Source organism: Callospermophilus lateralis, chromosome 1 (assembly GCF_048772815.1).
Source record: "Callospermophilus lateralis isolate mCalLat2 chromosome 1, mCalLat2.hap1, whole genome shotgun sequence".
Lineage (NCBI taxonomy): Eukaryota > Metazoa > Chordata > Mammalia > Rodentia > Sciuridae > Callospermophilus > Callospermophilus lateralis.
This window is the reverse complement of record NC_135305.1, coordinates 53,492,462-53,508,314: the sequence shown is the minus strand read 5'-3', so window position 1 is coordinate 53,508,314 and position 15,853 is coordinate 53,492,462. Positions and strand designations below refer to the sequence as shown.

At 42.2% G+C, this 15,853-nt stretch overlaps 1 protein-coding gene across 1 annotated transcript in view; it reads right to left on the bottom strand.

Annotated features, from left to right (window-relative positions):
- Lamb1 (laminin subunit beta 1) overlaps positions 1 to 15,853 on the bottom strand; it is a 69,055-nt gene that overhangs the window by 17,184 nt on the left and 36,018 nt on the right. The window contains exons 18-24 of the mRNA XM_076834453.2: positions 15,511 to 15,712; positions 14,582 to 14,725; positions 14,121 to 14,352; positions 11,223 to 11,386; positions 9,936 to 10,160; positions 8,546 to 8,760; positions 7,677 to 7,773 (exon numbers count right to left, since the gene is read on the bottom strand). Coding sequence (XP_076690568.2) covers positions 7,677 to 7,773; positions 8,546 to 8,760; positions 9,936 to 10,160; positions 11,223 to 11,386; positions 14,121 to 14,352; positions 14,582 to 14,725; positions 15,511 to 15,712 — 1,279 coding nt within the window. The remainder of the gene's footprint in view (positions 1 to 7,676; positions 7,774 to 8,545; positions 8,761 to 9,935; positions 10,161 to 11,222; positions 11,387 to 14,120; positions 14,353 to 14,581; positions 14,726 to 15,510; positions 15,713 to 15,853) is intronic.

The following is a 15,853-nucleotide window of genomic DNA, read 5'->3' as shown; positions in this document are numbered from 1 at the left end:
GAATGTTAGACTACTCCAGTCCTTAACTTTTATGATTACAAAGATACAAACTGAGTCATGGCTTCCACATCTGTAAGAGGAGCTAATGATTTTACCTACCTTATATGATTGCTTTTAGGATAAAAATAACTTAATTCTAAAGTGCTTAGAAGAGCATCTTATCTATAGAAAGCACTCAAAAAAAAGTTAGTTTTTAGTATCACTTTCTGTGTCTAATTCTCCTGCCCAATGTTCCCTGATTACATTTCCACTGGATTAAAAAAAAAAAAAGTAGTCATGGTCATAGGCTTATTTACCAGTAATTTGAATGTTAGACTACTCCAGTCCTTAACTTTTATGATTACAAAGTATACTTTTCTTGGTGCCTTAGGTTTTCAAAATTAAACTTTGGGGTTTCAAAATTAAAACTTGGGTTTTTTTTTTTAACATTTTTTTTTTTTTTTCAAACACCTTAGGCATGGTTCATTCTTTCCTAATTTTGGAAGGTACTCATACTGAATCAGGAAGTAGCTTAAGCTAGTTGTGGATAATTTTAATTGTGATTCCTATACCCTTTATTCTGTATGTTCCTTGAAAAAAGAGTTCCATGATCAAGGCCCATAGGGGAGATTCTATATCCTCCTCTTGAAGATTGAGAGCATATTTCACACTGATATACAACAAAAAAATTCACTAAATTAAAGATCCAGGAGTTCTGCAGGAAGAACAAACAAACAAACAAAAAACAACTGTTTTCATATTTTTTACCCAGCTGTATCTCAAACTCATTTATTGGATTGATTGTTTTTTTAGTGAAATACCTCGTGACATCTCAGAAAAACAATGAGAAAGGCACTACTTTCAATTTCTTAGATGAATAGGGGGAACTTAGATAATGCTACACCTGAAAGGCTTATGATATTTAAATTTTAAGAATGAGTTTCCATATAATTTTGGTAAATCCAGTTGTCTTTGAGAAAACTTGGTTACCTGTGTGGCTTACACCAAAATCACCTGGAGGGATCATGAAACAGATGGCTTCCTGCTCCCTCACGCCATGCTCTGATTCAGGAGGTCTGTGTGGGACCCAACAACTTAATATTCTACAAGGTCCCAGGAGATGCTGCTTTTGAGTGTCACTAGACCTGACTTTAAGTATTGACCTTGTCATTTTTGTAGCTGTTTCTACATTCTCTTGCATGTTTGAGAGAGAGAGAGAGAGACAGAGAGAGAGAGAGAGAGAGAGGGAGAGAGAGAGAGAGTGTGTGTGTGTGTGTGTGTGTGTGTGTGAACAAATTCTAAAGGGTAGAGGCACAACCATGACTTTATCAGTTCACAATGTGGATTTATACACAAGTATAAGGGCCTATGTGATAGAGGGATAAGCAATGCCACCCATGATAAACAAACCCACTTCACTTCTGTCCCATAAGCCCCAGAGGTATCTCTATGAATGGCCCCACCTACCAGAGCCCACTTACCCCACTCCTTCCTTAGGCTTCGGACAACTGAGGCATATGCTACACAGGCTTTAGTTTGCTCAGAAAATTATTTTTTCCCCATAGCTCATGCAAAGGTACATGTTAGTTCAATCTTGCATAGGACTTTACTGGTTTACTGGGTTCACGACTTGGGCAAGGAATGCAAGCCTATGTTGAATTTATTTAACATTTTTCTAATAGGAATTTTTTCACCTATTGCATTGCTAAGGTCCTATCTTGCTCTCATTCTGTCACAAGCATCTTTGAGGGAAAACCACTGGGCTGACACTGTAGGCTCAAAAGACTGATAAAGCTTCCCTCCTTATCTGGTCATGGGGATGCAATTTGGGTTCCACAGGGCTTCAAATCTCTCCAAAAGACAACCTAGCCAAACAGACCAACATTCCTTTCCTCCAACCGAGGAGCTGATCATCACTGAAAAAGTCAGTCCTGTACTCTCAAACAATACAAAAAACAACTGTTTAGAATACATCAGGTTTTAATTTCAAACTGAAGCTGGAAAATGGTTATACTCCTGTGAATATGTGCCTCCTTCCTGGCTTCTTGAATTTCCAAAATGGCTTCTCTTGGAGTCCGCATAGGAGATGAGCACCAGATGACCCACATGTGTGACCTTGTCAAAAGACCTTCCCCCCACCCCAGATGTTTTAGTGATACTCACATGGCTGGAGCAGAAAGGTTGGGTCACACCTGACAATTTAAAACTTCATGGATGCTAACATTATGAAGGAAATTCAAAGGTCATCTCTCACACTCACCAGGATCTAAACAGTGATAAACCAACTGTGCAAGCTGTGGCTGATGCGCTCCAGCAGCCTTCTATGAGAAAAGGTGTGCCTGGAGCACAGCGCTGCTTTAGGAAGTGATATTATTTGGCAGAGAACCAAGAACTTTCTCGTGGAAAGAGAGTTTATACAGAAAAAGTTATTGCTTGATCTTTAACATGAACAAATCATGAAGATCAAGAATAGCATTTCAAAAATGAGAAAATTATTATTATTTTTTTTATTTTTTTTTTTTAGGTGTAGTTGGACACAATGCTTTTATTTTTTATTTATTTATTTTTATGTGGTGCTGAGGATTGAACCCAGGGCCATGCACGTGCTAGGTGAACGCTCTACCACTTAGCTATAGCCCCAGCCCCAAGAATTAACAAGCCCCAAGAATTCCATTTTCATCTACAAATAAATTCTCTGTTCTGTGGTCAGGAGGTATCCTCTGTGTTTACTAAGTTTTCTTATTTAAAACAATTCCTAAGAGGTAGGTACATGAAAACTATTGCACCAATTTAGAAGATGTTGAGGCCCAGCGGAAAACATGTGCAAGTTGGTGTCGGAATGGAAACCTGCTTTCCTCATACCCTTCCCTCTGCTCCTCCAGACCTGATTTCACCATTGAGCAAAGTCTACCCTCAGGGACTGTCATTTAAGGCTTTTCACAATTATGAAACCAAATCTTCCAATACTCCAGCTAACTCTTTTTCCTATAGGTACTTCCTATGGCTTTGTCACTACACAACGTCCTTATCGTCCTTCAGCTAGGACAGTAATTTCTAAATACCAGCTACCAACAAGGAGCCACTAAGCCTATGGAAAGAGCAGGATCTGGGTGCACAGGCATGGCTTCAGAGCCCTGCCCCGCCCTCACTGAGGCACGTCTTCAGTCAAGCCTCAGCCTGAGTCTGAGATTAGTCAACTATGACAGGGAGGTTAGACTTACCCACAAAGGTGGCTGCAAGGATAAAATGAAGACTGATATCACATGTGTGAAAATGCTCAATATTGAGCAGATTCTCTGTAAATGCCCAATAAAGGTAACTTTTTCCTTGAGACCTTTTCTAATGACGTCAGTTCCCACTGATCTTGCCCTGACAACTGAAAAGATTTGTTCTACCCTTTTCCTGCTTTCTGTGCTCCATTTCCCCAAATAGCCTGCAAGCGCCTCCTGTTAAGGCGAGACACCTGTCCACTCACCACTGTGCATCTATCAGTCAATGCTGGGCTCATTATCCACCTTTCTACTGGACACTTAAATTTGCCTTGGGACAGAGAAAGTGCTGCATCTGAAGTATCAGATGACAGATTATTTGCTGCCACCAGCTTTGCTTTTTAAGTAAAGTGGGTCTCTAGGATTTACAGCAAGACTAAAAGGTTAGCTGATGTTTTAGCTGGACATTTCCATTTCACTAAAAGAAACACTTGAATACTTTGTATATCTTATATGTGATTTTCTATTTCTGACGATCGTTCCTACCCCTTCCCTTTTTTGGCCTCCGTACTATAACTTCAATTTTGGAATGAAAGTGGGAAGATGACTATGATTTTACCTACAGAAACTGGCTGCCTGACTAGTCCAGGAGTTGCAAACTTTTTACATAAAGATTCATAGAGTGACCATTTGAGGTTTTGCTGGCCATTCTGTCCGTCATGACTATTCAACTCTGGCACTGCAGCATAAGCAGCCACAGAGAAGATACAAACCCACAGCCTCCAAGCTTCTGTTCCCAGTGTGGGCAGTGGCCTGTGTGAAGTCCCTGCCTACAGTCTGCCCACTTTTGGTCTAGCTCCCCACTTCCAGGGACCCACATTCTGTTATTAGGATTAGATAAGACGTGTCTTCACTCGCCTATCAGCAGAATCTATAGTTCTCCGATTTCCTGAAGCACAATGGAAATAAAGAAAAAAAAGGAGGGGCAAGGGTGATTGTAGAAGAAATTCTAACCTGAGAAAAGAATTCAGGCATTCTAAAGATGACTGTGTGGGCAAAGGAATGCACCATTTTTCTACTGGAGAAATGTGAAATAAGAAACAAACATGATGGGGAAAAACAGCCACTGTCCAGGGCCTCTCACCTGTGCCCCACAGTTGCCTTCTTTCCTCTGGGTTTAGAAACACTGGCCTTTTCTAAGAGCCAAGGCCCCAAATGGAAACCGTACCCTCCCTTTGCAATCTATGAATCAACAGAACGATTCCTTATGTGACCCTTTAGCTTCTGGGGGGCACAATGCAGAGCTCCAGGCTGAACTTTCCTCTAGCATGTTCTGCAGTGGGTGGATGAGATTTTTCTCTCCATCCCAGCACAGTGGTGGGCTTGTTCAGACTTGGCACCATCAGCCAAGAGCCCCAACTTGCTGGGACAATAGGAACATTCAACAATTTTTATGTTGGAGGCTCAACTCATTTGTCTTTTACATAACTACATTTTTTTTTTCCATAAGGAGAATACTTAGCTATGACCTAAGTCTTTCTATAAGCTTATTGTTTGCAAGATGGCACCAGAAAGACTAAATTTGTGCCCTCCAACAAACCATTTCAACTGAAAATATATTTGGCAATTAATTACATAATTCAAGAAAAGAGTATGTTCTTTCCCCATGGTCCCATCTAATTTTAGATAACACTTCTTCTTTGTTGATCTTTGGACCCAGTTCCTTGAGTTCTGTTACTCCCATTTCCAATGTATAGCACTGCAAAGAAAACCCTGAGCCCAGTGTGTTTCTTACTAGCCCTGTGATCACTGGACCATATTGGGTCTAGCTCCCATTTCCTTCCAGTGTGCACAGGCCCTGTGGTTGGCAATGAATCACCCATTATGAATTCAATTCTCACTCTCTCTAGATGCTTTCTAGGTTTTGAGTCTCCTCTGCAGGATATCAAAGGCATTTGGGTCCCAAATATTCTTGCCTGACAGCCTGCCTTAAGCACTGTGGGTCATTTGTCATTCTTGGCTTCTGAACACTAAGCACCTATGGCAACCGCCCCATCATAGTGATAACCCAAATGTTCCCCTTCCCCCAAATTTTCAAATGTCTCACCCCAGCCCAATCAATGTGGACACAAAGGACATCGTGGATCTTAACACGCAAAAAGATACGACAACATCTTATAACCCTGAATTGCCCAAGTTAGCAAGGAGGTTAGGTATTTTACACCTAGATTTTAACACTTTGGGAAAAGGGGCTTTCTGGTTCCCATTTAGAAAAAATCCTGAAGATGAGATTGGAAAGTATCATAATTTAATAAGAAAGTAAGGACAGAATGGAACTCCTATATCTAGAACCTGCCAATACTTCTAGGGTATTTTCCCTTGAATCTGTGTACTATCTCCAAAAGTTGGTCTTGCAACCAACTTTTTACTGGTTGGGGTTTTTAGTCAGCTTTTTTTGTTGCTATTACCAAAAACCTAATAAGAACAATTAGAAAGGAAAAGTTTATTTGGAGCTCATGATTTCAGAGGTCTCAATCCAGATCTGGTCGATTCTACTGCTCTGAGTCTGGGTTGAGGTAGAACATCACGGTGGAAGTGTGGTAGAGAAAAGCGGCTCAGGAGATGCTCAGGAAGCAGAGAAGAGACTAAGCTCAGCTAACCAGGGACAAAGTAGATACCCCAAAGACTCCTCCAGCCACACCCTACCAGCCTATAGTTATACCCAGTTAATCAAGTGGATGAAAGCACTGATTAGGCTAAGGATCTCATAACCCAATCATTTCACCTCTGAACTTTCTTGCATTATCTTACACCGGAACTTCACGGAGACACCTCACATCTAAACCATAATAGGGATAGGCTGAATGAATGGGAAGACTCAGATTATAATAAAAGGGTAATGAAAATGCAAAGAATTGAGGTTGAATTTTTAAAAAGCAAATTCTACATGCTTTATTTTAAAAATTATAAATGTAAAATCATAGAAAGAAGATTAGAAATATTCATGCCAAACCCAGTAAAGGGAGGAATGTGCTGGGTGGCAGAGATGAGCAGGGGCTTGGTGTTCTCCTAACACAGAAGGAGTGTTTGACCTGAACCTAGGCAGCTTGGCTCCAGGACTCAAGCTCTGCGCTATGGGATTCTCCACCTGCCTGGCTCCCTGTTGCCCCGAGCTGCTGGGATACCACTGCGCAACAGGAAAGTCCTAAAGCTAGATGATGTTTGTGGTTTCTTCCTTAACTAAAGTCTGATCACCTTAAAAAGGAAATACCCAAGGGAGATGCTGAAAGGCATATACATGTCCAGTTTCAATACATTCTTAAATGAACCTCTTTTCCTTGCAGAAAACTTGGTTTGGGTTGTGTATCACGTGTTTGTTTTTCCTGCTTATCAGTTTCCTATGTAATAAGCTGACTTTTCTTTTAGATAAAATAAACAAAGAAGTTGGTGAACTCCAATGCTATGAATCTCATTCTTCATGAATTTTCTAAAACATAATTTTAATTTTGACCCAAACAAGCTGATGTGGGGGTCCATAAGCCACAATTTCTCCTACAGAATTAGAGGCAAAAGTTTAAAGAAAAGATAAAAGAGTAAGGGGTAAAGTTCTGACCACTCCATGAACAATTCTCTGATTGACTCAGCTCTTGAGTATAAGGCTTTTCATGCCAATAGAGCTAAAGGTCAGAGAGCTTTGGCAGTCAAGGCTGTTTTGCCAATGACACAGGCTGATAGAATCAGGGTCTAAGCAAAGACAGAGCCATTCTGTGGAAAAGAATCAAGCCCTTGGGGCACTATAAGATTGAGGAATTCAACAGATAGTGACCAGGGCCCTGCAGAAACCGGGATTTAATTTCTAGAGAGATCTTTGAGCAACTGGTCCACTGACTGTCAATATCTTCTAACAGAAGTGAGAAAGTCTGAGCTCATTAGAACCAACATCTGGACTGACAGTGATGAATGAAAGAGTATTTGTTTATTGACACAACAAACATCACCCACTCTGTGAAACAAACCTTAATCAAAGATGTCCTCACAAATCCTTCTAGCTAAGTCTCAGCTTAAGAACAAATCATATGAATTTGCTTTGGTGTTGTCCACTGTTTGAAGTTTTCCTGCAGTTAAGGAACATAGTTCCTAAATTTCTGGCCTTTTAAAAGGAGATATTTTAAGAGTTGCTCACTCAGGATCTGTTATTTCTTGTTCTCATCCAAAAAAGATGAGGTTATCCAAAAGAGAAAAAGATCATTTTTAAAATTTAGAGTCCAACAGGGAACTTACTACATAGTGTGTGCAACAAAGAAAATATGCCAAAGAGCACACAAACTATAGAAAATATCTAGTTATAAATTTAAGAAAGGGAAGAAAAAAATAGGAACAGAAGAATAGCAAAGAGTTGAAACGGTTTATTAAAATGTTGCCATAAATGCTTGTAGAGCCTGCTCCTACCGTTACCATTAACGTTAGCAGCAGAATACTGCACCTCACCTCGGCATTCCACGTCGGGATCTCCCCAAAAGAGCTCCTGACACTCGCTGCAGGTACGGCCTCCAAATCCTGGCATGCACTGGCACTGCCCTGTGAACTGCATCCAGAACATAGATCATGGTTCAAGTGGCTTCAGGGCAGAAGCTAATTGTCACTCTTCACCCCTAGTTGCCAGGTAGGAATGGACTGAGCTGTCTGCCTGAGAAGACCTGCACATGCTGACTGAGGAGAGGCTTGTCCCTCCAGCTTTGGTGCCAGCACTTTTTATCTGCTCTCCTGCAACAGTGTTTAAGCCGGCCCACAGCATGATACAATTGATTTACACCTTTCCTCATTTTTTTTTTCTTTCATTTTTTTCTGAAAGGTTTTGCTAAGTTGCTGAGGCTGTCCTCAAACTTGTGATCCTTCTGCCTCAGCCTCCAGTCATCAGCTCCTTTCCTGTTTATCCTCACAGATCAACATTAATCTTAGGCTATCTGACATGACTTAGCAGCATGTCACTCAGCCTGTGTGAGTAAACAATAACACTCTTTACAATGCTGGGTATGGCTATTCGGTTCCTTTGAAACTGAGTAAGAAAAAAAAGTCTGATTTGGGGGCCAGACAAGGAAGGGGCCCACTCTGGCCCACTCAGGTGAGTCTACATCTGCAGTGGGGCACTAAAATGAAATGCTATGGATGCATCAGATGAGGACGCTGCAGAATGAGTCACCTTAGCCAAGAAGGGGGACAAGTAAGGGCTGATAGCCAGCTCATGCAGTGGCTGCCAACTGTTGTATTGGCCTTTCAATAATTGGGGCAAAGCCACCTAGTGGTCTAGTTGTCACCTAGGCTCATCCAATCCTCACTCCTCTGCCATAGCCCCTTACCTCATTACAAGATGGTCCGAAGGAATGTGCAGAATTACAGTCACATGGGTCACACCCAGTCCCACTGGCCAGCTGCCAGGTATTGGGCGCACAGCGGTCACAGTTCTGCCCGATCACATTAGGAAGACACAAGCACTGACCAGTGGCTTTGTCACATTGACAGTCAGACCCATTACAGTGCTCCTGCACGGTGCCCAGGTAATTGCAGACACACTCTGAAAAAAAAACAGCATGATCAGCTTTACCTGTGGTTACACACACACACACAGGCATGCGGAAGCTGGGTACAGCTCATCAGCTAAGGTTTTCCCTCTCCAAATCGCAATCTTGACAGGCAAGAAGGAACAGAAAAAATCTAAAATTACTGCTCTTTGGAAGTTGTTATGATATACTACATCATTCTGACATTTCTCAGGCAAATGACATATTTGCACAATGCTCAATGACAGATTTTGCCTAGGAGTATTTTCCAGATATACAAATCTAATAAGCTGCTGGTGAAACATTTTAAAATTGAAGATTTAATTGGAAATTTAAAAAGATATATGCCTGCGGGAATAGAGATATCCAAAAATTTCAAATTCTTGGCAAGAAAATGCAGTAATGAACATGTCAGAAAGAACAGGTAGAAAGAAGCCCTTTAAGCTAGTAAGGCTTGAAGGAATCTGGTCCTGCTGGTCCCCACATTCCACACAAGGTTTCTATAGACCAACAGTGGCCTGGGGGCTTTGAGCAGTGGAGAAGGCTCTAACTGATCTCTTGATAAGAGAGAAAAAAATGTGAAAGATTTTAGAAATGTTACTCCTTTTCACTAAGCTGGAGGGCTCTGCTCATCAATGACTCTGGAAAAGGTGTGGCCTACAGTGGTATTTAGAATCTCCCAAGTCCCATTTGGTCAGCAAGTTCCCAGGTAGAAGATGACATCCACACACTCTTTGTGTGCCATTTATCATGGTCACAGCCAGTTTTCCGTTTTGGTTTTCTCTCCCTGACATTGAGCCGTATCTTGAGACTCCACAACTTGCCAGAAAATGCTGTAATGCTAAAAACCAATTCGGTCTCATCCTTGTTTTAGGGATTTAACTCAGGGGCACTCAACCACTGAACCACATCCCTAGCAGCCCTATTGTGTATTTTATTTAGAGATGAGGCCTCACTGAATTGCTCAGCACCTTCATTTCTGAGGCTGGCTTTGAACTTGCGATCCTCCTGCCTCAGCCTCTCAAGTCGCTGGGATTACAGGTGTGTGCCACTGCACCCGGCTCAGTCTCATCTTTTTTATTAAAACTGAAAATATAACCTTTCTGAACTAATGATACAAACAACCCCTGATGATTAAGAGAAAGGTGACAATCATTTCAACCAAGGGCAAAGAGAATGTAAATCTTACTTCTACAGTCCTGCCGGAGGGCATCACCATAGTACCCAAATCGGCAGAACTGGCAATGGTCCCCTTCCGTGTGGTACAAGCACTTGAGACACCTTCCAGTCTCCTTGTCACAAGCTTCTGGGTCTGTTGTGTCAATGTTGTGGTGGCACTGGCAAGGCTGACAGGATCCCCCAACAATGGAGGGATTGCCAAAGTATCCTGAGGCACAGTCCTCACATCTGGAGCCTAGTGAGCAAAAACAAACAAACAAAAATAAAAACAAAAAAGACTATCAGCTTGACTAAAAAGCCAGATCACAGTCCGCTGATATTCCTGCCTAGAGAGCCAACCTGGCTGCTTGTCTTCACTGTGCTATTGACAGAGCCTGAGTCCACTATATCAGGTTTCTTAGCTGCAAGGGGAGGGAAGTATTCTGTGGCCTTGGAGGCCACAGCAGGGCAAGACAGTTGTAAGACTCTTAGCACACGGGACTTTAGCTTCTCATTATACAGGGGTCGAGCGGGCCAGGAGCTAGACAGAGATAGACACTGTAAAGGGTAACTCGATATTAAACTCCTACCCCAAGAATTATATAAACTGAAAAATCACTGCACTTTCTGAAGCAATCTGAAAAATGGGATCCTTGATGATGAGCAATTTTCTTTAGAAATCCTTGAATCCCAGGCTTATGTGAACCAAACAAAAGCAGAGCTAGTATTAAAGCAGAGGTTTTGATAATGAAATAAGAAGGAGCTTATTCTCAGAACCAGCTAAATTCACTAAGTATGAACAGACAATGTGATTATAATAATAAATCAGTGAGGAAAATGTTCAGCTCTGACCAACACAGCTATCTGCCAATTTCCTAGATGATATTCTTTTTCATCCTTCTGCCACCATTTGGCCACCTCACTGCTTTGAGACGGTTTGGCTAGGAGTCAGACAAGGGAAGAGAGAAACAGAAACTAATCTTCCTACTGTTTAAGAACAGAAAAAGGTTTCACAGGGTTTTGTGTAGATTTGAATGAACTTGATATCCTCACCTCATATAGCCACTTGCTCACAGCTTCCCAGGGGAAGAGTTTCCCATGTGCAGTTGATAACATTATCAACTTAGGAGACTCAAGAATTAATTCTACCCACATGCCAAGTATGAAAATAGAAGGATCTTTCCAATTCCCTTAACTTTTACTTAAGGATTGTAAAAGTGACCCTAACTAACTTACCCTTCATCTCTTTCTCCTCAACAATGAACTCAAAGACTACCTTTCCACCCTCTTTACCTCCTAAAGTTGGTACACGACTCACCAATGTACCCAGGATCACAAACACAGGCAAGCTGTAGAGTCACAGGATCTTGGTAACAGCTCCTGGCAAACTGGCGTCCACTGCCGGGACCATCTGGGCAAGGGCAAGGGCGGCAGTGATCTCCTGACCCAATGATGGGGTCTCCATAGTAACCAGCCAAGCACCTGCAGCAGACACGAGAGAGAGTGAGCCATGATCCACAGTTTTAAGAAACCTGTTCCAAGAAAAGTCTTAGAAACTGTGTTCTGCTTGGGGACATCTTCCCCCATTCCCCATGTTTCCACATGGAGAACTTTCCATCAAAGCACTGGTTTTTCAAACTTTTACCCCAATTGGGATCCCATGGAGGACCTGTTAAAACATAGCTGGGCTCCTCTCCTCAAGCTTCTGACTCAATAGGTCCCAGGTGGTGCTGATGCTACTGATTTGGGCACCACAGTTGGAGGACTAATATCATTAGGATGATACCGTCATCTCACATGGCCACTTGCTCACAGCTCCTCAGATAAAGGGTTCCCCATGTACACCCGATTGTCCCATAAGCTACCTGCCTGCCCCAAGTGTTGGGTTCTGCTCCCTCTTTTCCCTAAGGAGTCAGTCTTTGTGGATATGGTTTGTGCACCATGTCAGGGAGAAATGAAATGTTAGCAACCATGCGTCCGATCCAGTTTTTACCAGTAAGAAAGCGGACAGGGATGCTCTGCAACTATGTGACTCAGGAGTCCACGTCTCACATGGTGGCAAACTTGGTTAGCAATGAGGGATGCCATTTATTAACTCCCAAATTCAACAGGTCCAATCCTCTCAACTTTTAGACCAGGGGTCGATGGAGCCCGGATCATTTGCCAAGCTTATATACCTTGTTAGATAATGAGCTATTATTTCAATTGCTGACTTTCAGCAAGAGATTCTTTTACTGTGTCATGCAAATATCTTCAAGATAAATCCATCCATCCTAGTTATACTTATAAGAAACTGAATACTTGAACTCACCCAAAGTTATAAAGCAAGTTAGAAGCAGAGCTGGGCCATGATTTCCAATTCAGTGTGTTTTCTCTGTTTTGTTTTAGGGTGTTGGGGATAGACCCAGGGTCTCACGTATGCCAGGCAAGTGCTCTACCAAGGACTGAGACACAACACCTGCCTATTTTTCATGCTTTTTTGGAGGTAGAGGTAACATATTTTTAAAGTGGGGGGGGAAAGAGAATTAATTTCCTGTTCTGAGAAAACTAATCATATATTTGATTAGATGCAGAAATAATACACGAACATACTTCCTAATTATGTGCTAGGTGCTGGGAAATTCATAGTGATGAAGCAATTTTGTACAATGGTATCTGAGGAAATTTCTGGGACTTTTCTAAGTAAAATAAAACATAAGACGCCATGACAAATAAAACGTTCATTTCCTGCCCTGCCCCTTATTTCCTCCCTCAAGAACAAACCTAGCATACAGTTTTAAATTTGTGGGATTGACATTTTGATCATCTGGGAATAAGGAAAAGAAGGATGAAAAATTGGCTCAAACTAGAAGGCAGAACTCCAAATACTGTTAAAAAAGGGTTGTCCTCCAAACCCAGGGCTAAAAAACTTTTCTCCCACATCACTTCCTATTCTTTTTTAAAAAAAAAAATTAAAAACAAAACAAAACAAAAAAAACCCTTTACCAATAAAATCCCCAAGACAGTTGCAAATATCAACCAGTCTATTCTCAGCCGATGCTCTTTCAACATTTCCGTGTGTCTCATTTTGAATCAGCACTGTGGGTAAACCACCTTTGTTGCTTACTTCTGTTCCCTACCCTCCTCTCTTCTGGTTAATCTTATTTTTTCATCTATCTCTTTCTCATACTAATTCTCCATCTCCCTCTGGACAATCAACAAAGAAAAATCTAGGGCAGAAAACAAAAGATGACAGCGATATATTAATTTTGTATTTTCATCCCTGTGTAACTCTTCCCTTGTATTCTATTCTTTTTACAGCACAATTTTGTGATGACTTTGATTCAAATTCTTAAATACACCTTTAGCATCAGGCCAAGAGTCATGTGTTTGCTTCATGAATGTTTTTAAATGCCTTAAGTTAACCCCATATTCAGTTTTCACTAAACATTTTTCATCTGATAAGCAACTGGCACCAAATGAAGCACCTGCTGAAGTCTTACAAGTGACTATATTTATGGACAGATATTAGAAGAAAATTTATGAACATGGAAAGGTGGAAACTATAATCCTCCCCCCAAAAGCAGTTTCTAACAGTAAGGCTGCATTTCTGAATTAGTCATGAAAGGATAAGTCAGTGTGTAATTTTTCACAGACTATTTTTATCTATTGAACTAAATTGTTAATGTCAATGGAGGTACATTTTATGTCTACTCTTCCGAGTGCTTTGCATTCATAATAATTTCTCAATTAACACTTGCTAGAACAGTTCTGCTTGTGCACATTTTATATGTCTCCTGGAAACTGGGATTGCATAAAATGTTTTGAAAAACAAAGCTACTTAAAATGACTAATCCCATTTGGATTTGGTTTCTCTTTGACCCAAATTAGGCACTAACATTTCACAACTCCCATCTGAGGCCAGAATGTGCCGAGACAGAGACATGATGTCTTCACAGACCTATTGGTGAGCTCTAGAATGATTCCATGAGGGCAGATTCATGGTAGTTTTGTTCTCTGCCACATCCCCAGCAACAGGCCACTGCCTGGCACATTCAAGTTATAAACTACATTTGTGCTGCATAAATGAATGAGCTCCTAGGAAATACCAAGGTGGTAAGAAATGAATGAGCCACGTGGAGCCCAGCAGAGATGAAGTCTGTGATTTGTCTAAGAAAATATTTGCTCAGCCAAGGACAACATCACTCTTGTCTTACAAGAGGCGGCGTGCACATACCTCTCACAGTTGTGGCCTGTGGTGTAGTCCTGGCAGCCCAAGCACTCCCCGGTCACTGAGTCACAGTCATCGGCATGCCCGTTGCACTGGCAGGGCTGGCAACTTGGAAAGCCCCAGTACCCAGGTAAACACTGGTCACACTGCCGAGCATACACCCCGTGGAAACAGTGGCACTGGCCAGTGATCGCATCGCAGAAGGCATTGACGGATCCTTGAGGGTGGCAGTCACAAGCTGCAGAAAGAGGCCAACAAGGAAATGCCTTGAGAAACTCACTGAATAATACAGAGACATGTTGGAGCACCCTTTTAAAAATTAGAAAACTTGTCTCCAAATCCAAATGTTCGTGGGCTCATGTGATCAGCTTCAGCACTGCCTTCTGGAGGGATGGTACACCTCCCCCACCCCACCCCGTCACGGTGTTGTCCATCTGAACACCTAACAGGGCTTCTCATACACCTACGTTTGCATCCGCTGGGGCCAAAGCCAAAGGTTCCGGGCGCACACCTGTCACAGGTTCTTCCAACCACGTTTGGCCGACACTGGCACTGGCCTCCGCTGGGGTCACACACAGAACTCAAGGAGCCCTGAGGGTCACATTCGCAAGCTGCAGGGTGGAGACAGGCCAGAATCTATGACATAAGCAGCAGCACCTCACACCCACCTCTGAGCTGGCCCACCTCCTCTCTGCTGGTCCCCCCTGGTCCTGGCTCTTACTACTCTGGCTTATTCAGAATCCCAATTTCAAACAGTATCATTCCTGTGCCAAGTGGGAGAGAAGAAATAGGGCAGAGAGGACAGATCAAACCAGTTTTTCTAGGCGAACAGTCATTCCGGCTTTTTGCCTGGTCTTCAGAGCTCAAATATCACAGGACTTAGACCTTTCTCTGACCTTTCACAGAAAAACAAATTTCTGTTATTTGATGCTCCTCTGACTCCACCCAACTCCTCTCTCTACCTATGGACATGCTATATCCTCAGGGATTTTTCCCTAGTCACCTGGTATTCGTATATTTCTTAAACACTGATTCCTTCTTCAATGGTGCTCAGTTATTAAAATATTAATTTTGGGTTGAACCCAGGGGCACTTTACCACTGAGCTATATCCCCAGCCCTTTTTAATTTTTTCCAACAGGGTCTTGCTAAATTGGTGAACTGGGTCTCAACTTGTGATCCTCCTGCCGCAGCCTCCAGGTTTGCTGGGATTATAGGTGAACCACACCTAGAGCTTTATTACCAAAATATTACTTAAAATGAAGACAAAACCTCATACAGACACCATCTCCTTTGTTTAAACACGGAACCACAGGGTCTGCACTCCAGTGCACCTCTGATGCCAAGCACACTCAGAGCAGGAAGCAGCACCTGCCTCAGCTGCCAGGATACACCTACCCAGGCCCATTTGATGTAACAGGGCGGAAATGCTAAAGATGATGTTTCTGCAGACATCAGTCATTGGTGTCTTCACAACACTTCTGCTGTTCTCCAGACACCGGTATCTCTGAAAGGTTTCCCAGACACTGTTGGTGACCCCATCTCCTGAGCCTCCCGTGGTGAAAATGTCCAGCGATTTACAATAAGGCATGAGAACAAGCTGCAAAGGAATGAAAACAGCAAAAAATCCTGATGGCTGTGTCCACATCGTCAGTTAAAACAAGTAAACAGATAAAACCCCCAAGGCCTCTTTGCTCCCTGAACAGAAGAAAATCTGACTCATTAAGTGAAATCCTTCCTA